Genomic DNA, 25,695 nt, shown 5'->3' with positions numbered 1-25,695 from the left:
CTTGATCGGGTGAGTGACCAGAAGTCAGTTGCACCAGCTCTTCCTTCTCTGAATATTTTTGAAGTTAAATAATCTGAGTTGCTTTAAATTAGTCCATGTTGGATAAAACAAGAGGTATGATGACATTTTGTGGCACCACATGAAAAAACCCCAAGTAAAATCTGCTTTGTGATACGCTGTAAAGTTTTTGTCACAATGTAACTTAAACTAGTAAAGCTGTTGTAAGCCAACAAAATGAGCCCTAGATGTGCTAAAGAAGCTTTGACAACTTTAAATTAATTGTGTGAAAACATTTTCAGTGGCAGGTGCAAAAAGGAAACAATGACATACAATGTAAATGATTTTTAAGCGATGCGAGAATACAGCATCTGGCTAGCGCTAAAGTTGGGAAGCACCAAAACAAATGCTGTCAGCGCTAAGCTAAGAGGGGCTGAGAGTCTGAACTTAAATTCAGTTTGACACTTGGTATAAAATAAAAACAATGCAAAAAAGAAATCATATGAATGACTGCTAAGCGCAGAGAGAATAGCACATCTGGCTAACTATTAGCCGCTAATGATGCTAAAGTTAGCCTGGGTGCTTAACCAGAGGGCTATTTGAGAAGTTTTTTCACAAGTCTGAACAGCTTTTGACCATATTTTTAAATATGTAATAGACAATTTTACACTTCATAAGCCTTCGCTAAATATAACTTTACACTTTCTGAAAAAAACCCAAAACAAAAAAAACAAAAAAACACAAAAAGCTTGTACTATTAATGCTTATTTTGCATTAGAACCAATTCAGAGCAAGACAACCAAATATTTTTACATTTATGGACGAGGCAAACATGGACACAAATATTTCTTGGGATATTATTTACAGATTTTGAACACAAAACTCGGTTTGTCATTTGTAAAAGTTTTTTTTTCGGTGTATACAAAAGGTGGAAATAGTTAAGTCCAAGAAAAATACAGTTAAAGCTAAATATATTGTTTTTGGCTTAATGTTATTTGAAGCAATAAAAGGTCATTTACATTTCGTCTAGAAGTTCTGACTAAGTTTGACAATCAATATTCAAAAATATTTGGTGTAACTAAGCTAACTGTGAAATAACTTTGCATTTGATAAAACTGCTTTAGCTTGTTGAGTGTACTTAACTAAACCTCCTCTTAGTTCTGCTGTCGGGCAAAACAGTAGACAACTTAGAAATAAGTGGAAAAGTGGAAGAATAATTGGTAAATTAACCTTTAGTGGAGCAACCCAGTAAAAAAAACAAAAACAAAAATACTGGCAAACGGTATGAACAAATTTATGAAAAACTGGTGCAACTCAGCCCAGATTTAGAGCATTCTAATTTAAATGCTCATATAAAGTGAAATTAAAATGATTAAAATTTACAGTGCCTCGCAAAAGTAGTCAGAACAAATTAAATATTCCACAAAATGTAACCTTAAAAACACTTTTTTGGCCTCAATTTGCTGGCTAACCTGTCAACATTTTGCCATCATGTCTTTGCCACATATCGTTTGTTTCATAATTTCACTTATTTTCCAACTACTCCACATAAAAACTAATAAAAGCACAATAAAGTCTGCGGTTCTTGTGCAAAAAAAAAAAAAAAAAGTCCAAGAAGTTTGACTTCTTTTACCAGGCACTGTAGCTATTCAAAATGTTCCCCTCGGTGAGATCATGTTGTACATTTATAAACTCCTGTAATTTTTTTTTTTTTTAAAGTCAGGCAGGGGAGTCACGGCCTCGTCTGCCAACGCGGTGCACCAAGCGCCGCGTCTGGCCTCATGTTAGGACATCAATCATACGCCTGCGTGAAATCCTTTCCTTTATCAGCAGAATCTCAAAGTCTCAATGGCTCCAATTGCTAAACGTTTGAAATATCTTTGCCTAAAGCAAACAGGCCAGTTAAAAATAAAGAAAGAAAGAAAAAAGGAAAGAAAAAAAAAAGGAAATGAGAGCAGCCTTATTTGCCCTGCAGCTTTGCATTCGCTGAAAGAAACTGTGGGCAGCAACAGGGAGCAAAGCTTCACATCCTTTCTGATGGGGTTTCATTATACGAGAAGATGAATGCTGCACATATCGAGTCCAATGGAGAATTAATGTGTCATTGCATAGAAGGAGGTGATTACATTCAGTCATTCCCAGTGAGGTGTTAATGACGTAGTGTGAACAGGGTATTACACTTAGTTAAACATGTCATGTCCACCTGTCTGTGTGTATATATATATATAGATATGTGTTGTGTTTATTCTTAAAGGGGCCAGACACAATAAAAAAATATAAAATAAAAGAAATAAATCACACGTGGAGATGTCATGGCGCTCGCTCTGACTGCACTAGCCTGGAAAGAATACTGTCAAATGCCTTCTTTTCAAGGGATCAGTTCAGTGATAGATGTTTGTACACAACTTACCGTTGCCGAGGAAACAGCGAGTGGTTACCGTGGAGACTGACAACAACACACAGAAGTCGTCAGGGAAACAGAAAAAATATAATAAATAAAGGAACAAATCATCCTAGGAATAAAAGAAACCTAGTTGTCCCCCTGATTGCCAACATTTGAAATATAAAAAACAAAAAAATAAAAAAGACAACCTGACTGCAGCAGTGTCAGCTTAGAGCAGACTGAGGGAGAGGAGGAGAGAGGAGAGAAAAGGAAGAGGGGCCTGGGGGGATGCTAACTCTCAACGCTCAAACCACCAGTCTGACCAGTAGCAGATCTGGTTCACTGGAGAGGGCCGTGGTAAACAACAGCCTAAAACACCTTTAAGTCATGCAAACGTATTCACACCCTTTCAGCTTTGATGGATTTTACGTGGCAAATAAACCAACAAAAAGTAGTGCAAGGAAAATGACTCAGGGTCTTAAACATGTTTTTCACAAACATCTTAAAACTCTTTCATCCATATCTTTAAATCCAGTCCAGGGTGTCTGTGGATCCTTCAAAAGTCCTAAATTCATTAAGCTAAAATCAAGGCCTTAAAAAGTCTTAAAGTCATTAAAGAGAAGATAAGTTGGCCTTAAATTTGTCGTGGTTATGAAGGCTTTTTTTTTTTCTTACGGGACTTTTGTATCAGGCAAATATCTGAGTTGCAGACATCATCACTCGCTACATTCTGTATCTCGAGGCTACGAGTAACAAGCTGCTAATACTGCTAGCTAGCTAGCTTTCTTGCATTTTCCAATGGGAAAGTGTCTAGTTTTTTGTCGGTAAGTGTAAATTTATTGGCAGTCGGCTGGATGACATTGGTAAAAAAAAACAAAGCCATGTATTCATGGCGGTCTTAAAAAGTCTTAAATTAGAGTTGGTGAAACCTCTGGATTGGGTATAAGACTGTAATGTGGCGCAGGGGTTCACCTTAAAGGAAAACAATGACTCTACACAAACAGCCTGAGCTGCCATGGAGTGGCAAAAGTCTAAAAACAAGCTACAAACACTCGCTCCATACTTTGCCAGATACTTTCCAAATGGTTTTTAGGGATTCTGATAACACTTGAACTTGCTTGTAGTTGTTCCATTTCTAAAGCAGGTATGTCTGGACTAAAATTTGTGATCATTTCTCTTTATTTTGTTTTTGAAGATAAAACTTTTTGTTCCATTTTATAATTGTGCACTACTTGTTGCTGGTGTATCGAATAAAATCCCCCCCAAAAATTGCATTTAAGTTGTTCGCAAAGTGTGAATATCTTTTGAAAGGCGTTGTAAATTTGCAGCTGATTAAAACAAACATCGTCCACCACAAAACAAGAACAGCAAAATGAGTTTGTGGCCATCGGTTTTAAGCGAGAGCACTTTTAGTAAGATGAGGAAACGATTCTCATTCTAGCGGTGAAGTCACGGCATGAAGGGGAAAGTGTGTATTGGGACACTGGGCTAAATTTACCGTCTTTTACCAGTCACCATGAAGGCAGCCACTACAGTTAAAAAAAAGAAAAAAAAGAAGCTAAAAATAAAATATGGAAGTAGAGTTTGGCAAAGATAAGAGGAGAAAATAAATTTTAAAAGCTACATATTAACGTCAGATAAAATCAAATAAAAAAAGACAAACATGACTGGCAAGAAGATCACAGAGGTTTGTGTGAGAAAGACAGAATGAGTCAAAACAGAGAAAAAAAGAGGGTTGAAGAGGACAAAGGTTGGACTCTTTTTTCAAACTTTTCTACAATTTTACACATGTACAAAGAACACAAAAATAAATTCACACATCAGTCACTTATCATTCCAGGAGGGGGAAAAAAAAAAAGTCATGCAGGAACAAAAATTTAGATTGGTCAGATTCAGATGGAGCTCATCTGCCAAAACTGGACAAAAGCAAAAGGTGCAGCGTACGAAGACGCTCGTTCAAATTTAATTTAATGCGTCCCGTTCAGGAGTCTGGAATGCTTTGGGTTGGACTGAGTCCGCCAGGTCAGGCATGTACAATCGCTTCCCATCCACTTCCACCACAAACATCCATGCAGTGAGGACTGACGGTTCGTATTCACTGACGCCCCACAGCACAACCATCAGCCTGCATGCAGAGCTGCAACACTACCTCTGCACACACACAGAACTTAGCCTTTCCGCCTTTTACTGCTGCGATATCCGACTAAAACTCTGCGCTGCGGAGAAACCGTCACTTTCCTCAACGCTCCGACAACAACAGATCGCCCACAAACAACTCGGCTCGGAACAGGAGCCGGTCTTCAGGGTCAACAGCGACGTTCTCTCCTCTGGTAGTTACGTTTTTTTTCTCATTCACAAAATGAAACTGCTATTTTGGTAGCTTAACGTCTCATAAGTGGTACAAAAAAAATCAGGGATCTTTAAAAAGAGCCTCAACAATTCAGTTTTTATTTGTTTTTGTCTGAAAAGTCACTAAATATAGCAACGAAATCGATAAGTAGGCATCCGAGGGGTGACTACTGTTAACGAAGCACATGCAGATGTGATTTGGTGTCTGGTTTTCAGATCTTTGCAGAACTCCCAAAATTAAGGAAATCGGAGCCAATTTATTGCTGCACCCATAATGCAGACATAAAACACTAAGGGCTGTGTGATCGGTCCACTGTTGATCAGATTATCATACAAGACTGCAGGTCCACGTTTGATGAAAACCTGACTGCTAAATCAGTGGATGATACCATAGAAGTGGAGGAACTGATTAATCAACGCCCAGACACGAAGTAGAACAGTTTCTGAACTGCTGCCACCAGACAGATCGGCACTAAAATGATTCCCTTTATATCCTCGCAACCTTTGTTATACGTTTAATCCAATTTGTGTTTTCTTCTATTTAATACATTTCTGCTCCAAATTGTTCAAGATGTCAGAGAAACTCTCAAACGTATTTGTCTGCCATTAGCTACACGAGTAAATAATCTGAATTGATCATCTCACCAAGGTTATTTTCTCTACTACAACACAAATGGTTCAGTAAAGCCAATGCCTAGAGACGATGCTTTGAGGCCACGTAAGAGTGAAATATGGGTCAAGTGAGGAAAATTTAAAGAAATTATAATATTCATAATTATCTTTGACAAGAAAAGGAAAGTAATGCGAGTATCAGTGGCTTATCCTTAGGCATCCAAATGATAACAGAAACAGCCATGGATGGGATGAGAGGAATGAACCGTGTTTGAGAGAGCATCTTATGAGACACGCCATCATGCTTTGTGTGTGTATATATTATATATATATAATTTATGATGACTATGATGTGATGTGATGACAGGAAAGCAGGTAGTGAACTGTAGTTGGGCCACTTACATGGACACATTGGAAGCATACAGGAAACTGACTTCTTCAAAGCGCAGAGTTTTACCCCAGACAGAGAAAAGTACGTTATAACTTTGAACACAGCAAATCCATGTCTACTCTTGTTTTTGTCTAGGCTACAGTACATGCACAACATGGGAAGCCACGACAAAAGAGCTTAGGCAACTCCCACTGACATGCACCGAGTGATCGCGTGGAGCATTCTTTTCTAAACCATCAGGTCTGCTCAGCCTCTCTAAAAGGCTCTGAGGCCGTCTGGAGGCAGCTGCGGTCATGCTGACTAAACAAAGAAACTGATAATGACGCCTCATTACTAAAACTAATCTGCCAGAACAAAACAAACATGCAAGGAAAACATCAGCGTTGACGCTACGGGCTCCATTAGCGCACGGCTATCCATGTTAAAGCATGAACCATGCACACCAAGGCCTCTCCAGCTAACCGCATGCCAGTGGACAGGGAGGACACAGAAACGGCAAAAGGCCACATGTAGGTATCAGCACACAGTGTCTTGCAAAAGGAGTCGTACTGATTTAGCTTTGGAAACTTTTTTTTTCTTACATCTACAAATTTGAAGCGATCTGCTTTAATGTGACTATTAACAGGTACTTGATGTCATGTCAGCTCTAAGTAGTTTAAATGATACTGAAAAATATTAAAGGGGAAAATATAGAAAATCGTTTAGAATTGTCTTTGCCTTCGTTTTGTTTAAACACATTTTTGTAATTATAAAACTTTTTTTTTAAAGAAAATGTAATAACATTTTTCTTTGTTCTAAAAACCAAATGAGAAAGAAGTTGTTGTTTTTTTAAGGTGTGCACCGATTGATCGGCCGACCAATCAGGCCTGAATCCCCAAATTTTGGACCGATATTTACACAGGAAATCCATCTCATCCACTAATCTCATTAACCTCCACCACGGTTTGAAAATCAACTTCTGTTCCCTATTTAGCAACTTTTCAGATAAAAAAGTATTAAGAAACAAAAATTGGTATCGGCATAAAATCTGAAAACTACAATCGGTGCAGTCGTAATTTTTGGCCATATTTTATCGCAGTTATTTGTAAAACTTTTTGTTGTTTTTTTTTTTTTTAAATCGAGGAATAAGTTTTTACAACTCAAAACAAAGTTTATGTCATAACATCAAAGGGTTCTTTGGACTGAAATAAGCCTGCTGAGGTCTCACAATACTTTGCGTTGACATGAAATCTGAATAAAACACAGTGACAGGTCCGAGTCCTATTGCAAGACACCGTAACTTGAGGCCTGTATTTCAGAGCTTCTGAACTCCAAGACAAACATCCCACTCGTTCCGTCCAAAACGCGCGTCAACAAAACTCTGAAATCGTGACCAAATTCAAGCGAGAAGAACAGAAAACGTCCTCAGTCTCTCTTCTCTCTCATGCTGCCGATCGCCTGGCAACGCTACAGACCATCACCACAGGACACATGCAACGAGACGACTTAAACACAAACACACACACACACACACACACTCTCTCTTTTCTTTAATTTTTTGCAGATTTCATGCAGAACCTCACGGGTCAAACAAAGACACTCTGAACATGGGTGAGACTGATGCAGGTTGAACTGGCTCCGGTGGCATCCGCTCTGCTTGCTGATTGGCTGAAGGTGGAGGAGAGGATGGGGGGAGGATAAAGGGAGGGAAGGAATCGTGTTGCACCGCAGGATCCTGCCTGTCTTTCTCAACTGTACTGCAGCAGAAGTTTAAAAAAAAAAAAAAGCATCCAGCCTCATCCATCATGCAGGAAGTGAGTCGCACACGCCCAAAAAGGAGAGTGGGGTGTGGGTGGGGGGGTGTGTGGGGGGGGGGGGGAGGATCCCCGTTGTAAGCCCATGCAGAAATCCCAGCTTAAAGTGGTGGATCAAGTAAGACGGGCTGGAAAAAAATCCCCTCATTGGAAAACCAAAATCTGCATTCAAACACTCAGCACATGCTTCAGTAGAACAGGAAACGTATGATTGTATCCAAACAAACCTAAAAATAAAAAAAATAATAAACAACACACATTATAACCATTGGAAAAGAATCCAGCGTTGCGTAACAGTGAGCATGCGAACACCAGCATGCTGCTGCTGCAATTACCCATTAGCACCAGAAAGAAAGAGAGAGAGAGGAAAAGAGAGAGAGGTGAACCCAATGCCACGGAGGAGAAACAAAAGAGCATCCGACTGCAATCTGCCATGCATCATACTTTCACTTTCACCGGGCTCCTCTCTCATGCCCTCCGGTGGTGGCAGCTACACAAATATCATTCCAGCTGCTGCGTGGAAAATCCGAACATCGGCGTGGCTAACGTGGGGAGCGTCGTCGGGGAAACGAAGCCAAGAGGGCCGACAGGTTGGCGTGAAAACAAGGCATGCTTTTGCTTTCGTTCTTGCAACACTCCCTCCCCAAAAAAAATTAATCCCAGCACATTTAAAAAAAAACAAACAAAAAAATAGAAGGTGAGGTCTCTTTGGATTTTAAACAAACAGGAAACAGATTGCAGAGGACTGGGGGAAGTGGGATACCAGTGGGCTGCATCAGAGCATATCACATAAGGGATGATGGGATGGAGACAGGCAGAACTGATGGAGGAGCGGAGAGAAGATGAAGGAGAGAGAGAAAGAGGGGAAATTACCTCGATTTTACGGCCCTCCACCAGCGTGCCGTGGAGCTTTTCTCTGGCTTTCTCCGCGTCGGCGCTGTTTTCAAATGTCACAAAGCCGAAACCCTGCGGCACACAGCGAGGTTAGAGAAGAAGAGGAGAAAGAGGAGGAGGAGGGGAGAGGAAGGGCAACGGTAGAACAGACCGGGTCCGTTTCTCACTGCTAAAAATATGAGCCAAAACTGTCAACGAAAGAGTACCAACACAATCGTCTCAAATTTAAATTAAGAATCAATTTGAAAATATATTCCGAATGCCATCTCAATTGCCGCTACGCTAACGCCTGTGGTTATGACTGTTACTTGCACACTTTTTCCCTCCACCAAACTTTCCTTCATCGTTAGCAATACCTTCTTAAATCTGCCAACTCGGCAGTTTTCCCCATGACTGTGTAGGCCGCAACTTAATATTTTCCTCTCTGAAATGGATTACTGAAAAACATAACATCTGTAGTTTGGAGATATAGATGTAGATGCTATAGAAAGCACAATCAAACAGAAAGAAGCAGCTATCTTTCATATTTATACATGTACACAGAGGGACTTTTTAACCAGAGTTCAAAGGTCAGGCAAAGAAACTATGACTCAATGCATCTCATTATTCTTGCAGCAGCAGAGTTTATCGCCGCCGTTCTGTTTTAAATAAAAGCAGGCAGATGATGCAACACACATTTTATTAAATGTTTTTTGAGTGTGAATACTGCTGACGTGTGTTTTTTTATTTATTTATTTTTTTAATCATACAGTGAGAATCTGGGGAGAAAATCAAATCTGCCAATCAGAGCTCTGACTGCTTTTTGGCATCGTGTTCGCATCAGAACTGATCTCACTCAAACAAAGACAGATCAGAAAAAGAAACGACTCACCTTTGACCCTCTCTCATTGAAAATAATCTCTACATCCAGAATCTTCCCAAATTGCTGCAAAAAACACCAAAAAGAGGAATTCAGTAAATATATATCTGAATAATTTAGCATAATTACACAGTAAAGTCTTTTTGAAGCCTGTTTGGAGGTAGGAGACTTTCAGCAAACGTACACTAGGGGTCACTGTTACACCAAAGACAATTTTCAGCATTAAACTGTGTTTATCTGTTGCTCTGTCCCATTTCCCTCCCCAGATTTTGCGACTCACACTAACACACTGACACAGTTAGAAGTTTGGCCCCCTGAACGCATTAGCAGGACCCCCGCGGTCGCCTTCCCCCGTGTCCCACTTTGACTCTCTCGCCCGCTCAGAAAGCGGTCGTTTCGCAGGAGCGCTTCACCACGCGTCTAGACTGATTTATTGATCCTGCCCGGAGCGGTCCGTACCCCAAACATCTGCCTGAGGTCCGGGTCCCGGAAGCGGAAGGGGATGTTGGAGACGTGGAGGCGCTTGGGGGTCCCCTTGGCCTCCGCGGAGTCTCCCGTTGAGCCGCCCGCGCCTGTGCCTCCTGCAGAACACTGCGCTCCCGCCTCGCCCTGAGACGTCTCCTCTGTCTTTCCCTGAGGAGGAATGAAACAGCATTTTTTTTTTTATTGAGATTTAACACAGTAGATTGACAGAAAGCAGAGAATAAAAGTGAAGTAGAAGGAAACTTTTACACAAACAACATCTGAAAATCCATTCCAAAATAGCTCAAATTCAGGGAGACTGGATGGACGGCGTCCGCAAACTCCAAAATATTCTGTCTTAAAGGGGCGGTATTATGTGTTTTCTAGCTACATAGTGTCATTTTACAGCACAATCAAGTAACTATGTTACCTTCAGTTGTTATAAAAATGCTGTGTTTATCAAAAATGACTAAAATAATTTTTACTTCCTTATTCAACACCTTGAAATTGGGCCTCTGTCTCTTTAAAAAATCCTGCTCTTTCTGAAACTCTGCATTCAGGAAGTTGTCACAAATGGCTCCCCTATTAATCCTTTAACATTTTTACAAACTTTTCACTGAGAAGTAGCTCCTATAATGAGCCCAGCTGATGCACAGTTCCACCAGGTGTTTGCTGATTGCCGCTGGCTAGTCTGAAGGAGCTGAGCGGTGGAGTCGTGGAAGCTCAGAAGCTTGGAAAGTGCAGCTCTTGGGGAGGAACTTTGTCCTTGAAGGCGGAGCTAAGTCCACCCAGGTGTTTTGCACAGCTGAATGGTTGCCACGGGAGATTGAAGGATTTCTCAAACATGCATAAAAGAATCAAGCGAATCAAGTGTTTTTGATAAGGTAATAACATCATAACATGATGCAAGCTGAAAAAAGTCAAGACGCTCAGCAGATATCAGAAAGGTCTGGGTCCCAAAATGATGATAAAGTACAAATCAATTTCAGCATGCCATTTTTGTTAAGATGCAAGTTAAAACCTAATTTTTCCCCCACAAAACAAATCCCCCTTTTTTATTCTTCCATTACAAATCTCATTTCCTCTAATTAAATTTTATAGATGAATGAGGAATAGTATTTAATATAAATCTGCCAGGACCATCAATGCAATGACAGCTTTCCATGTTGGCCGAAACACAAACATTTTGTTCTCGCCTGAACAAAGAACCTTCTGCCACATGTTTCTCTTATCCTCTACATGCCTGGTGGTGAAAATTAGCGGGACTTTCTTTCATTGATGGCCTTTCTTTATGGCACTTGTCTCTAAAAAGAAAGCTAATTAGCCGTCGTGTCGACAGTGAATCTCAGCAGCTCCTCCAGAGTTACCATAAGCTCTGATACTTGCTGTCCTCAACCAGCTGATGGGGCCGTAATCTTTCCTTTGTGTCTTCAGTTGTTCTTTGGGCTTCATGATGGTATTTGGAACAGGGCTGCACCGATTGTCTTCTGGCCGATCAATCAGTTGATAACAGTGGGGTGACTATTGTTCGGGTTTGTCATGGTTGAGCAAAAGGAAGATGGTGGTTGATTTTCAGACCTTTGCGTAATATTGGTGGAAAAAGTAGGTTTCTCATTTAAATATCGGAAATTCACAGATCAATCAATCAGTGCATCCCCTATAAAAAGAAGTTTATTTCTCTTTCAGTTTTTAGAACATAGGGGAAAAACTAGAAAAAAAAGAAAAATGTCAAGACTAACCTTTTCCATGCCTTTCTATTTAACAATTGTGTTCAGTTTTTCGACCAAGTTGTGGCTAATCGATCGGCCGATTCATCGGTGCACCTCTAGTCTCTGTAATGTTCTCTAACAAACCTCTGATGTCCTACAGGTGTATTTATACTCAATGTATTCAAATTAAGTAACTACTTTATTGATCCCAAAGGGAAATTGGACGCAGGTCGATTTTATTACTTACATTAGATGATTTCTGGAAGCAACCGATTTAATTTAGGGGTAACAGAGTAAAAGAGGTTGAATATGAATGCTCAAATATAAGAATTTTAATGTAAGAAAAAAAAAGATGTGGAAACCTTTATAAATGAAATACATGCTGCAGGTTTCTGACTGTAGTTCAGTCGTTGTGGAAAACCTCAGCAGAGTTCTGCTTCTCGCTGGAGAGCTCGTTCGACGCGTCAAGAAACTGATAATCTTCACGCTGCTCAGCATGAAAGCAGCGTTTATTTATATAGTAAACAATTCTGACGCTGAAGCGCAGCACAAACCGGAGCTGCTTTAGATCTTTATCTGTGTGTGTGTTTGTGAGTGTACAGGGTGAAAAGCAGTGTGCTGTGCTCCATAAACAAATTTCACCGAGCTCAAATTTAAAAAATAAATAAAATAAAAGTAGCAAATGAATGCTGACATCATGCAAACTGTGCATCTCGCAAATTAAAAGTGGAAGACTAATTAAAATAATAATAATAATAATGACTTGAGGAAAATGGTTCAGACTCCTCCTGCGAAGCAGCACAACTCTGAGTTTTTTGCTGATGTCGGCATGTTAATATGATGCTGAAACTCTGCTGATGTAACCTGAACCTGCTTCACCATGTTACGGCCATCTGCTGTTAGCTTCCTAAAAGCTCATTAAAGCTAAACTCAGCTCCAGCTGATGGGAAGGGTTATTAGATTTTACCTTCTTTGGCAATAAAAATAAAACCCCCACTGCATGTCACTGTCGGTAATTCCACTGTAATGCCATAAAATTACATTTTCATTCATTTAACCTACGCATATATCGGAAAATGTGACGAGCCCTGAACAAACGATCACTTATCCGCTGGTGAAACACGGTGGTGGCAGCATCATGCTGTGGGGGATGCCGGAAGAGAGGAGGTTCATGTTCCAGCACAGTAACGAGCCTAAGCATTCAGCCAGAGCGCCAACAGATCGAAGTGTATTCATGTGCTTGAATGGCCCAGTCAAAGTCCAGATTTAAATCCAGCAGTTTAAAAATCAAATATCCTTCCAGTCAAATACTTTGGATGATAATGTGACAAAACGCACTAAGGCATATTAAAATACATCCAAAATAATAATAATAATAATTTTAAAAAATCAAATATTATGAAAAAGTCCTGGATTTTTTTGTCATTCATTTAACAACTAAATTATTTTAGAATAATTATTCTGATGATTAATCGGTTAATCAGATGAAGAAATTGGCAAATTTTACAGATTTTTCATGTAGTCACTGTAGTCTTTTCTAGACAATATTAGAAATGCATTAAAAAATGAGTAATCTATTCCTTTTTTAAATAAGAAAATAATTTGTTGCCTAAAAAGCAAAAACAACGTTCCTTTAGTGAATCTGAACTCAGTGAAGCTAAAACAGTGCTACTTGAGGAGTTCTGTGTAAAACATATTTACAGACAAAAGTGCATTTATCTTAAATGCAAAATGTCTATGCACATATATTTGTATAGTTTTGGATTAATTCATGCTCCGATTATGCTTTTCCAGCATACCTCAGTTAGTGATTATTCGATTACTATATTAGTTGACGATTGTTTTAATAACCGATTAATCATGATTCATCCGATTAATCGTCTCCGCCCTAACCTATATAATATACAAGTTTTGGTGTCTCAAATGAGTGACAAAAGGTATTCAACTCATTCAAGGTGATATTAGTTTTGGGGGATGTTCTTGTCAGGGGATTATGAAAACATTTGCTGTTAAATCTCAGACATTGTTAACGGAGGAAGGAGTTCTTACATTGTTGTTGTTGGCTGTAGTCGTGGCTCCGTTAGCACCCGCTCCGACCTCCACTGCACTTTGGCCCGCGGCGGCAAACATGGCCCCCGGACCAAACTCTGTCCCTGGTAGGCCGTTTTGAGGAGGGGGAGGAGGGGGGAAGGTCGTAAAGGGCGGGGCTACTAAACCCTCCTGTCCTCCGGTTGAGTCCTGGGAGCCCTGTAGGATCGGGGATGAGGGTGAGGGGGTAAGAGGGAGATTGAGAAAAATTAACAATTATTCTCCGTTTACAGAGTGTAGGCAAAACGAGGAGGGGTAAAAACTCTTGGCATCAAATTTCACACTCGCTCTCCGTCCCTTCCCTTTATTCCCTGTGAATAATCCCCTCCCCCACCCTGTTCTGTACACCTCTATATCTCTGACAGGCATGTGTTTTGAGTCAGCCAACCATGAAATATTTACAGCAAACCCATCTATTATTAAGAGTCACAAAATTTGATACAGTTGGAAATACAAAGATGTTTTTGGGTGGATGAAGGTGAGGAGGGGGATAAAAAAATAAATAAATAAATTATATATATATATATATATATATATATATATATATAACGCTAACTGTGACACGTTCAAAGCCGCTGCTATGCTCTTGTTTCTGCGTTTTCCCGCTTGACTTTTAAAGCAGAAAATAACACCGCGGGCTAAATATACGTGTATCCTGTCAGCAGAGCTGCATCTGTATCTGCAGCTGGATGAGCTGCAGATTACAGCAAAACCAATTTGCCAGCGTGTTTCTGGTATTTTTCATGTGTGGTGACTCTGCACCGCAGCTAGACGAAATCATTTTTCACACCCAAGGGCATCTCAGACTGAGCTGTATGAGAAAAAGCTTTACAGTAAAGAAAGTAAAAGAAATGTTAATAGAGAACAAAAAAAGAGGGAGAAGGGTGTTTTAAACCAGAAAAACCAAAAAGATTAGTTTTTTTTCTTAATAGTCAAGAGTCAACTTCGTGTTACACAATCGATAAAGAGCAACTTTAGGAGCCAACAGCTTTCACTGTAGCAAGATATGAATTTTGATTATGAATTATGATTATAATTTCTTCTTCAACGTTTATTTAGCCCTGCCACTCTCCTCCTCCTTAAGTGACATTTGGACCCCACAAGTTTTTTACTCTGTTTGCAGTCTGGCGGGGTCACAGTCACTCTGCGTGCGTTTTTGAGAGGGTTAGATTATTTTTTATAACATTTTTTGGTTAATGAGAAAGGGGAAAGACATGTGGCAAAGGTTATCAGGCCGTATCGAACCTGTGACAACCAAGTAAGGGACTAAGTCCTCCATACATGGGTTATGCTTTACCCCTGCACCACTACAGCATCCTCCAATATTTTTTTTTGTGTGTGTGGTTTCAGGTACTGACGGTCTGACGAACAACCCCTCTTTTCCCTGCGTTCCTCCTACGCATTGCGCCAAGATTGCGCAAGGGTTAGCCAGGATAAAACTCCTTTAGATCAAGAATCTCTTTTACAAGAGTGTCTGACATTGCATTTAAGGGCAACTTAATTTCTGTCATGAATTCAAGACATTTAGGGCTTTAGGTTTAGATGCATGGACTTAAGATTTTTTACTGTGCATATTCCTCGAGGAGTGTGTTTATATCACACTCTACATTATAAATAGAATCTTTGCTAACTAATCATAAATGATATATATAATGAATCAATTTCTGGTCCGTTCCCGATGATCCCATGGTAATATCATGTGAACCAGCGATTGGCCCTCTACCATGAGTTGTATATAGGCTGGCTGACGCCCGGAGACACTCCATCTCCAGACAGCCTTTTTAATTAGCCGGAGTAACTAAGATGCCGCAACGCGACTGGGCTCTCCCTCTAATCCTATAGCCTGACAGCTCACCGCTCTGCTGCAGTGATGGGCGCTCTGGCAGTAAACAGGCAGCCGAGGCTAAAAGGCCCATCTGCAGCACAGACGGCTTCTGGGGCCTGAGCCCGACAGATAGGGGATGTCGCACAATCGGACGAGCGAGAGATAGGAAGCACTGGGGGAAAACCCATGCTGCTGCATCTTATTGTACGTGTTTATTGTCGCCAACTGATGGAAACGGAAACAATAAATCTGTTCAAAGAGATAAATGCAAAAGTAATTCGCTGGCCAGGCTTCTGTGATTCCCTGGATGAGAGCACTTGTTAAGGCATGTGAGCTCGTGAGCATGCGGTAGCCTGTATGAAGCGACGCAAAAGGGTGTGTCTTACAGGCACGGCCTAGCTCGGGGATTCATTTCATACAGCACACAAAGTGCTGGGCAGAAGGAAGGAAAACAGGATGAATGAAATATTGAGTGGTGAAAAAAAAAGAAAAAAGAGGAGGCTGAGTGCAGGGAGAGAAGACTTTATTGACCGTGATGCTGCAATCTAGACTCTGGTTATCTACTTGTATCCTGAGGCTGATTTAGTAGCGTGGGATTCATTTTCTACACCCCCTTAGAGAAGTATTAACACCCTTTGATCTTTTTGTTTGCATTTTCTTCCCTTAAATGTTCTTGGATGAGATTTTATGCCACGATTAAAAAGTAAAACAGTTCACATTAGGTCAAACTGGATGGAGAATGCCTCATTTTTTTAACTCTGATTCAGATCCACACTTTGACTGGGTTATTGTAACATGACTATGTTTAGATACAAAACATTTTGTTGGATCTCTGGTTGTACCTTTGGAGGGTCTCAAGTCTTCTTGCCACTCTTACATAATGGCCAAATCTGAGGATTGCATAACTAATAGTTCTAATGTTTACGTAAGATTTTACCCTGGAGTAAAAATGCTACAGTTTTTGCTGAGTTAACGAAACTATGTGCCTCTATTTAAAGCAAAAAACACGTAGCAATCATTATATTTGTGCTGCTAATATTGCACTTACGATCAGTGGTGGGCACACGTCTGGTAATGCGGAGCCAACTTTCCGTTTTGTGATTTTGCTAACTTTTAAAAACATTTAGCGCACTTAGATTCCCCTAAATGAATTTTTCCTGAATAAATTTTTCCGGATAAGTTTTGGTTATCGACCGCTAAGAATTCTTCAAGTAGATAGACATTTATATTCATGCTCTTATTTTGAAAAGGAAGAAGTCCGTTCTGTTTCCTCTCTTTTTTCACCAATAACTTCACACCAAAAAAACAGAGATCAACATGTAAACATAAGTGCAGTATCTAGGGGCATTATAGAACGTGAATTATTTCAAAATTAAATTGGTCCTTGAGGGTTATAGTCTGTCAATTTGATTTGAAGTTAGCACTTTAGCCTTAGCTCAGTTGGTGTAGTGGGTTTGAGGAATTAAAGGTTATAATTAGTGCTATAGCTACGTTAACAGTGCCCAACACCAATGACATTAATTCCTATTATTTTGTTCAAGACAAGCGTAGAAAATCCGTTAAAAGAAAGTGAGATTTTTTTCGAGTTTAGGAAAATTTATTTTAAAACAAATACACACAATACTAGAGGACTAAACCAACATATGAGAGTTGTGGAGCTAGAGATGAGATTCCTTCTTGGTGTTTTGCTCTTTATGGAGGAACAGATTAAATCACAGTGAGCTGATATTAGCCGTCTAAAAAGCTTAGCTAGGAAACAGTTCCATCTTTATTGCAGTAATGAGCTGTGCTCCTTTAGTTTCCATGCCGTGACTTTCCAAACAGTGATGCTTCTGGCCAACAGAAATCAGACTGATTGTAGTGCGGCGGCCAGGAACACTACGTTCCCTCTAAATCCTCTAGAATATTCTTAAAGAAAAAAGACTTTAGCCATAGAAATTATTTGACTGAACATTTTAGAGAGTTTGAAACAGTGGTATGCCGTCGTACTTGTAACTAACCCAAACAGTCGACACATTCTCCCACATGAGGTGCGAATCTCCGCGGCTCCTCCAGAGTTAGCCGGAGATTAAATTACATATCGTTTTACCAAACAGGCAACAGGGATGGGAATTTATCGTGATAAATTCTGTATCGTGATAAGAACTTTGATTTATCGTTGCCTCAATAAATTCCAATTACTTTTTTTTTTTGTTTTTAAATGATCCGTTTCGTCAGGATTCGCTGTTTTTTTTTTTAAACGTTTTTCCACAATGTTGGTTCAATGAGAGCATGTGCAGGCCAGTGGTACAATCACACTTTTTTTATGTGACTGGAGTATTAAAGATGCAAATGGGAATGTTGAGCTGCATTTGTGTTTGTGGGACTAGGATCCAGTCACAGATACCACCTAAAAGAAATTAGTAATAAAAATAGTTCTTGTCACTTTTATTACAACAATAGTTCCACAAAATATTGCAATAAAACAATAATAAATGGGCAATATGAACTTAAGAGACAAAGTAAAGACGGCTGAATACAAATGCATAAAAATATGTATTCTTGTTTTCACTTCATAATTATAGTTATACAAAACTTTGTTGGTTTAATTGTATAAATTTCAAAGAAAACACCCGAAATCTCTGAAGGCACTGAATCGCTGATCCACATGTTTTATTTTAGTGTAAAAATATCTTAATGCCTCTACAGCCATCCATTCATCCATCCATCCATTTTCTTTACACCCTTGTCCCTTAGTGGGGTCGGGAGGCCTTTACACCCAAAAATACAAAATAGGGAAACTTTATTGTTCACTAATAAAAGTCTAAATAGCCTAATGGTGTAATAATAATAATAATGAGACAGAGTTGTCAGCACAAGAGTTGCTGACTAAGGAGCTGCTCACTTCCACATGGCATGATCATATAGTCTAGCAGAGAGAGGGAGAAAATGGAAAAAGGAAAAAAAAAAAAGTATGATGGGAAAAATAAAAGTGGGGCCATATAGGAAATGATGAGGAATTCCTTTTTGGAGTTATAGCTGGCCTGAAAACATCAACAACACACACACAAAAAAAACTTTCCGCTGTGAATTCTGACACTCTGAGATGTGATTTAAACAGACGGCACGAAAATCAAGCTGAGCCGAAGCGACAGAGAAGATCACGTTATCAGGCGAAAGGTTATATTCTGGCAACATGACACAACGGTAACAAAAAGTAAAAAAAAAAAAAAAAAAAAAACTGAGGGGAAAGCACATTCATCAAAGCACTCCACTCATGCACACACAGAAATGCGCAGCAGCTGAGCTACCTGTGACACCATATGGCTTTCCGTACACACACAGCGAGGCGTTGTGGGGGGGAGGGGAGAGCCTTCTCGCCTCCAACTCCAGCCTCCTAAAGCGCAGACAGAACTGACAGCCACGTAGTGAAGCTGCTGAAGCTCATCAATCACAGTAATACATGATAATTAGACTAGTGGAACCGACTGCCGTCTGCAGAGAGAGCCGCTCTACTTATAGGTTCGGGTACTGTGAACCGTCTCGTTTCTTTCTCTGCGGTTCCAGTAAGTGGTGTTTACCTTCATCTCCCATCTTCCTAACAAAGCCCCCAAACATCCCCCCAACCCAACCACCTCGACTCCCTTTGCTTGATGAAACCCAGGCGGTAATTTCTCCTGTAAACCACCAGCAGACACCATTACAGCTTACAGCTCTGTCTGCGCCGCCATGTCCATCAAAGGACAGGCCACAGCCTATTTCCTTATATGGTCGTGTACATGTGGGCCTCTCGCTCATCATTTGTTCCATTCAAAGCCAACCAACTTTATTAATCAGATACGACTGTGAGTATTTGGAAAAACCATTCATACCCTCTGAAGTTTGTCATGATTGAACCACAAACCTTGGCGTTTTGGGACAGAGCAGCATAATGGAGTGATTATTTGTCAAAGGAAGTAAAATATGATTTTTTTTTTTTTAAATTGCCTTTCACATAAAATGAATGAAGAATGTGGTGTGCGTTTACATTCACCTCTGATCTCATCTGAGCAGAAAGAAAGAAAGAAAAAGAAAGGAACGGACAGGAAGAAAACACAGAAAGAATGAAAAGACAAAACCTAAAAGAAAGAGAAAGAAGAAACGACTGAACAAATGAAAAACTAAAGAACGAACAAAAGCATGAATGAAAGAACAAAAGATCAAACAAAAGAACAAATAAATGAATAAGCAAACGAATGAAACAAAAAGAACGAATGAATGAACAAAAACAAAAGAACAAATGAAAGACCAAATGATGAAAGAAAGACAGAAAGGAAGAAAGAACAAACGGTATAGAAAGGAGGATAAAAAGAAAAAGAAAAAGTCAGAAAATGGTCAAAGATCTCATCTTTATACAGACAGTAAATGTACGGCACTTGAAATATAATCATCCATTAAATCTGGAATCCAAGCAACTTTTGCACACATTGATGCTGCAACGACTAAACGACATGAATCCAATTAGAAATCAGAGTCAAAACTTGAAGTCATGTTTACGTCTCATCTGATGGAGCCTGACATCATTTCCTGTGGAGGATAAGGAAACATTTCAGTCTCTGGATGTGCAAAGCTGGTGGACAATAAAACACCGAAAAAGAGCTGCAGATTTTAATACCTTATCTTTTCCACTTCCTAACTATTTTTTGTTTTTATGTTAGTCTGCCATAAATTCATAAATACACTTTTGTGAGGCACTGTAAACATATTTTATGTAGTTTTACAGCAGCACAGCACAGATGGTGTAATAAAAAATAAAATAAAATAAAACTCTCCCTACAATACACTGAACAACGAGAAGTAGAAAATGCAGAGTCAGGGTTTTGAGCCACTTTACAGTACATTTAGTCGCACACTGCAGCCCCCGCTGACCCGCATTTGTTCTCAATAGAACCGTTCATTGCAAGTCTTGTGTTCTCCCTCTGACGACAACTAAAATCTCCCTGGGTCCCCTCAGGAGTCCCCCAGATTCATATGGTCTCACACACAGGCTTCACGTAGCCTCTAGGACTTTTATTTATTCATTTTTTTAATTTAAGATTTCGTCTGAGCTCGAAAACCCGACTGAAAGAAGCGTAATGCGTACGCGTGAATTGGAGACGTTCTGCCGTGAAACTGGAACCTCGTGACTCAAACGAACCGGCCGCTGTCGCTCGGCGCCAGCAGCTTTTGAGGGCCTGCTGAGATCTGTGACACGCGGCTCATTGGTTATTGACAATTCTGATCATCGTCAGCGTCGGCATCGTTATCATAATCAGAGGGACGGGGCTTTTCTTTATGTCACCCTGGGCAACGAAGCCTAAAAATACAAACCTGTGCCGATATTTTAGATGATCCCGTTTCTGTCTTAGCCTATTACAGCTAAGACTTTTTGTTAAATAGAATAATATATTAAAAAATTAGTCCAAGATATTTTAAAGTATAAACAGGAACGTTTAATATAAATTATTGGCAGTTAAATTAAGAGTGGTCAGGCTTTATATAAGATTGTTTGGATGGATAGAAACCAGGTTGTCCAAATATTAATTGATATATCAATTATCGACCCCAATTCCCTTAATTTTGGCCAATACTTGTGTCTGAAACCGATCTTATACACCAATCTTATTTGCCTCTGCAAAGGTGTGAAAATTCGCCGTCATCAATATCCACTTAGCAACTTTGTAGCTGTATTTAGTGACTTTTCAACTAAAAAGAAGAAAAAAAATGGAATAGTTTCCACTTACATGATTTATTGATTTGTTTTTTCCTCTTTTCTCATTCCATTCTTTCTACCAGAAACTACATGACAAAAGTCTTCAGTCTGGTGCTTTGGCCTAAACTAGGCCCTATTTTTATAAGGACAATTTTGTTTACAGACACTTAATGCATTTTATTTGTTGATTCCATTTTGTTTATTTATTTCGGAAATTTAAAATGTCTTCCAGTTCCAGTGTTAAATGCTAATCAGAATTTAAGTGAGTTTATTGGTCTTTGGGAATGTGTTATTGCGTCATTATGCCACGGAAATAGTCTCAAAACAGTAATAATATTGTTTATCGCAATAAAGTCTGGGACAATTCATTATTTCAGCAAAACCCGTTATTGTGACAGGGCTATAAATAACACACAAGTATTTAAAAATGATTAATTTAAGTAGGGGGTAGGAGGGAGATAACATGGAGTTACTGATCAGGGTATGTCCTAAATCAATACATCAATTTATGAACTACCCATGAATGTATTGTAATTTGCATTAGTGGAAGAAATTTTTCTATAGTGGATCGGCCACCAAATCTGGCTCCTACCCAGGGGCCCTTAACCTTGCAAACCCGGCCCTGGTCGCTCCTCTACGGTGTTTTAGATGTTCCAGACATGCTGCTGGGCTGTTCAGACACACCTCCACGTTCCACATCAACGCGCGGCACAAGGCGACACGTGGAGGGACTTTCACACCTCACCTCCGACTGCACACAGCCCGAGAGCCCGAGACGGCGGGCCCTCGGAGCGGCAGGGAAGTGGTTAACCCAGAGGTGGAGAGGATTCACACACTACATTAGGCCGGCGGTGCAGACAGCTCTGCTTTGACTGGGACTTCCAGGGTTAGATGGTACGAATACCATTAATCTCATCCTGCGATTCTGTCCGGTGTGGTAGGTAGATGATTTGGCTCGGCATTAAGTGCTCCTGATTAAATCTCTGACTAAACTGATTTGTCACTTTGACAAATGTGCAGCACAGCTGACTCAGAAATCTAAATCTCCACGAGAGGGGTTATTTTAATGTATTTCCTCATTTTCAAAAAGAAAAAAAAAGAAAATGAGCTCAGAATGGAGGTTTTTGGTCTACTTGTGATTTCTTTATCTTTTTAAAATCCAGGCACATCCACGTTTAGATGGTCGCTGCCAATATATGGACATCCAGGTTCAGCCTTCAGAGCGGTGCTGTCTAATTCATGTGCTACCTGCAGTTTGTGTTTGCTGGCATCAGCCTGATATGTGCCGACAGCCGGGCAGGTAGCCATTACAACCCAGCAGGGACGGACGGGAGCACAAAGTTACATCCACCAGCCTGGTGAGACCAGAGAATGGCCGTGCATCTTTCATGCGAACTTTCTGACCGTTTTTTTTTTTGTAAACACAAACGATAAATATGTGTATGGTAGATATTTTTACAGGCTTGAAATGTCTGAATGTAGTTTCACATCAGTGTATATTAGGAAAGACCAACACAATGTTATCAATTTTTGTCAAAAGAAAGGAAGACATATGATTTTTAAACTGTTTTACAAATAAATGAAAACATCTGGTGTGCATTTAAATTAACGTCTGGTTAATATTAAACAAAAGTTAATGTAACTTATTTTCCTTTTTGCATCTGAGAAGATTGAGAGAAAGAAAGAAAGAAAGAAAGAAGGAAAGAAAGAAAGAAGACAGAAAAAGAGAAAGAAAGAAAAAGAAGGAGGGAGAGAGAATGGAAAGAGGAAAGGAAGTAAAGAAGGTGGGAAAGAAGGACTGACGAATGGATGGATGATAACGGAAGGAAAACATTGAATAATAAATAAATTAAAGGACAGATTGACAAACAAATTAAGAAATGATGCGTAAACACGGAAGATTGATGGATGGATGGACGAACTGATGGTAAACGGATGTATGAATAGATACATGAATGGCCGGATGAACAATCCTTGGACAATCAAATGAATTGGGAACGAAGCCTGGAAACAAATATCCCTTCACTCTATGTCATCTTTCCACACTAATGCAGTCAGAGAAAATACTTTTTCCAGACAAAGCAGGATAACAGAGTGAAGTCTGAAGGCTTCAACCTTTCTCATAAAAAGCAGTGAATCATGAAATGTTCTCTTTATTTGCCCTTTTTATTCTTTTCTTCCCTCAACCCCCAGCGCAACTGGGTAAAACTGTGACTTCAATCTTCAGCAGATAAACTCACGGTTACTTCTACTCTCTAAATAACTCCGGTCGTCTCCAAACCTTCTGGAGACGGGCTGCCAAAAATAGAGGGAGAAAATTTGCAGAGAAGCGGCGTGGCTGGTGGAGTGTCACCTTCACAGTGCGTTCCCACGCGGAACTACCCCCTATACCCCTCATTACAAGCGCCATCCTCCATTTGCCGTCATTGTCGGAGATGAATAATGTGTTTAGCTTAGAGCTGCACATGCTCGCAGGGATATCGGAAAAAAACACAAAAAAAAAACTGGAGAAACAAACAAGGGCAGAAGAAAATAGAGAGAAGAAAACTCTTCTGCGAGAGAGGCATTTAAACTGTGAGGATGGACCAGTATGTGTGCTGATTAATGTATAAAAACGCTTAAGTGGTGTGTGAGGATGAAGAGGTGTTTGTTCAATACTTACGCAACACTCTCTCTATGTTTAGTATAGCTTTGCAACTGAACGCCGACCTCCAGCCGTTCGACTGCAGGATCGGCGTCAAGCTGACGAAGCGCTCCAGACTGAACAAAAGTTCCAATAAAAACACACGCCGGGTCTCGGCCAGCACTGACGTGATGTCAAAACTCGAATCCTTTTCCCGTCAGTTAATGCAACACAGCTGGGATACACGAGTAACAACGTCCACCCTTCGGTGTGGACGTTGTTACTGTAGGAACACTCACCGTCAACAGGACTCAGGGATGTTGGCCGTCTTTGGAAACCCTTAAGATTTAAGGTCAGATCCGAAGTCGGTGAGGTGTGGCGATGTTGTCAGGTCACAAAATCATTATTTGTGGGGAAAATTAAAGCTCGTTAGGTTTGGGTATGCAGATTAAGGTTTCGCAAATCACAACCTGAGTTGTAAAGAAACTGTAATCAGTATTTAACTTTTGGTTTGTGTCATGGTTTTATGCTACATGTTTAACCCTAACATGGTCCTGATGTCTAAAAAAACCTTGAATATGCTCCCTTGTTGTGGTTTTACTAATGAGTGAAAGATTTCATAAATTTTAAACCGCTTTAAATATTGAATATGGGTGCAGTTTTCTGGTCGATCGCCCATCTGGTAAAGATTTCTTTTGTCTTAAACGTTGTTAAATATAGTGACAAAGCCATGAAGTTAGCAACAGTTGGGGGATTTTTGTTAATCGCACATGTGCTGACCTGACCTGGTCCGCAGATCCATGGATAAGATCGGTTATTCATTCAAATATCTGCCTATCGCAACTTCCTAAAAATGAAGGAAATCAGGAGAACTCATAATATCGAATAATCCAGAAAAAAGATTGATTGGTGTACATATTTTTAGATCTGAACTAAAGATGATCAAATCCAGCCTAGACATACGGTAGGCTGTGGAATAATCCTGTCGCTAATGCTGCTGGGAAGCTCCAAACCAGACACCAACTTCAGCTCTGTTAGCATGTAAACTTTGGACCAATGCTAACTAGCCACATGAGAAACTTGAGCTCTATCGTCTTTTAAACACCACAATAAGAGTCTCAATCACACAGTTAAGCCAACAATTATTCATATCATTGGCCGTTTCTCATAATTGCTGGCCTGCTTTTTGCCAGTTTCAACTTGTGTTTAGAAAAGTTTACTTTTGTTAAAGAGGTACTCTAGTCAAGACACATTCCATCGGATGAAATGTGTCTAATATTAAAAGATTACTTCAAACTTAGACTTTGCCAGGGTTTCAGCATGAGTGATTTTGGGTTTAACTGTCAAGCCAGTACATTTCCCTCTGGGGTTCTAGATAGCTGCTCGCCTTTCCCTCAGTAGAGGAAGACACAAGCTGACAGCTCCAAGACAACACTTTGGGAAACAAATTTAAGACGGAAGAAAAATATCCTGGTACTTTAACATGGCTAGACCTTGTCACAGCCTAAGCAAATCTCTTGTTTTACAAGCTCACACACAGTGTGACGTCGTTTCTTTCTGTAGATTGAATTATTAATGACCAATAAAGGCAGGAAAGGCACAAAAAAAATACAAATAAAACAGAAATCCGCTAAATTCTTTTGGATGGCTTAAAATCAGACTTAAATCACAGATTGGTGCATCTCTACAGCAAACGGATCAACACTGTAAATGTTGGAGTGAAGTTCTTTAATAGTGGTATTTTTGTGCACAGAAACCAGCGTGCCTCAGTACCTGCCTCTCTCAATCCAGTGCACAGACGAAGTTTAAGCTGGACGGACAGCTTGGATGACGACGGTAAAAAAAAAAAAAAAAAAAAAAAAAATGCTGGACAAAACCTTCGCCTCTACCCGACATGATGTGGCGCACACAAAAACAAGCATGCAAAACACAACATGACACTGTGTGCAGTCAGCACGGACAAAACCTGCAGTATCAAATGTAAACGTGCATGTCAACAC

General features: G+C 39.9%; 1 protein-coding gene across 3 annotated transcripts in view; it reads right to left on the bottom strand.

Moving 5' to 3' along the window:
* Positions 1 to 1,367: 1,367 nt before the first annotated feature.
* Positions 1,368 to 25,695, bottom strand: part of LOC106959567 (RNA binding protein fox-1 homolog 2-like) — a 47,880-nt gene continuing 23,552 nt past the window's right edge. For 2 of the 3 annotated variants that reach the window (XM_015052219.1, XM_015052220.1), the window contains 5 exons: positions 13,499 to 13,696; positions 9,738 to 9,911; positions 9,291 to 9,344; positions 8,399 to 8,491; positions 3,051 to 5,777 (listed from right to left, as the gene is read on the bottom strand). In XM_015052219.1, coding sequence (XP_014907705.1) covers positions 5,505 to 5,777; positions 8,399 to 8,491; positions 9,291 to 9,344; positions 9,738 to 9,911; positions 13,499 to 13,696 — 792 coding nt within the window. In that variant the 3' untranslated portion in view covers positions 3,051 to 5,504. Of the gene's footprint in view, positions 2,444 to 3,050; positions 5,778 to 8,398; positions 8,492 to 9,290; positions 9,345 to 9,737; positions 9,912 to 13,498; positions 13,697 to 25,695 lie in introns of those variants that run through there. The other variant, XM_015052221.1, reaches the window with a different exon arrangement.

The sequence above is a fragment of the Poecilia latipinna genome, unplaced genomic scaffold (assembly GCF_001443285.1).
Source record: "Poecilia latipinna isolate Pla-1442-1.1 unplaced genomic scaffold, P_latipinna-1.0 Scaffold1096, whole genome shotgun sequence".
Lineage (NCBI taxonomy): Eukaryota > Metazoa > Chordata > Actinopteri > Cyprinodontiformes > Poeciliidae > Poecilia > Poecilia latipinna.
This window is presented reverse-complemented; position numbering and strand designations above follow the sequence as displayed.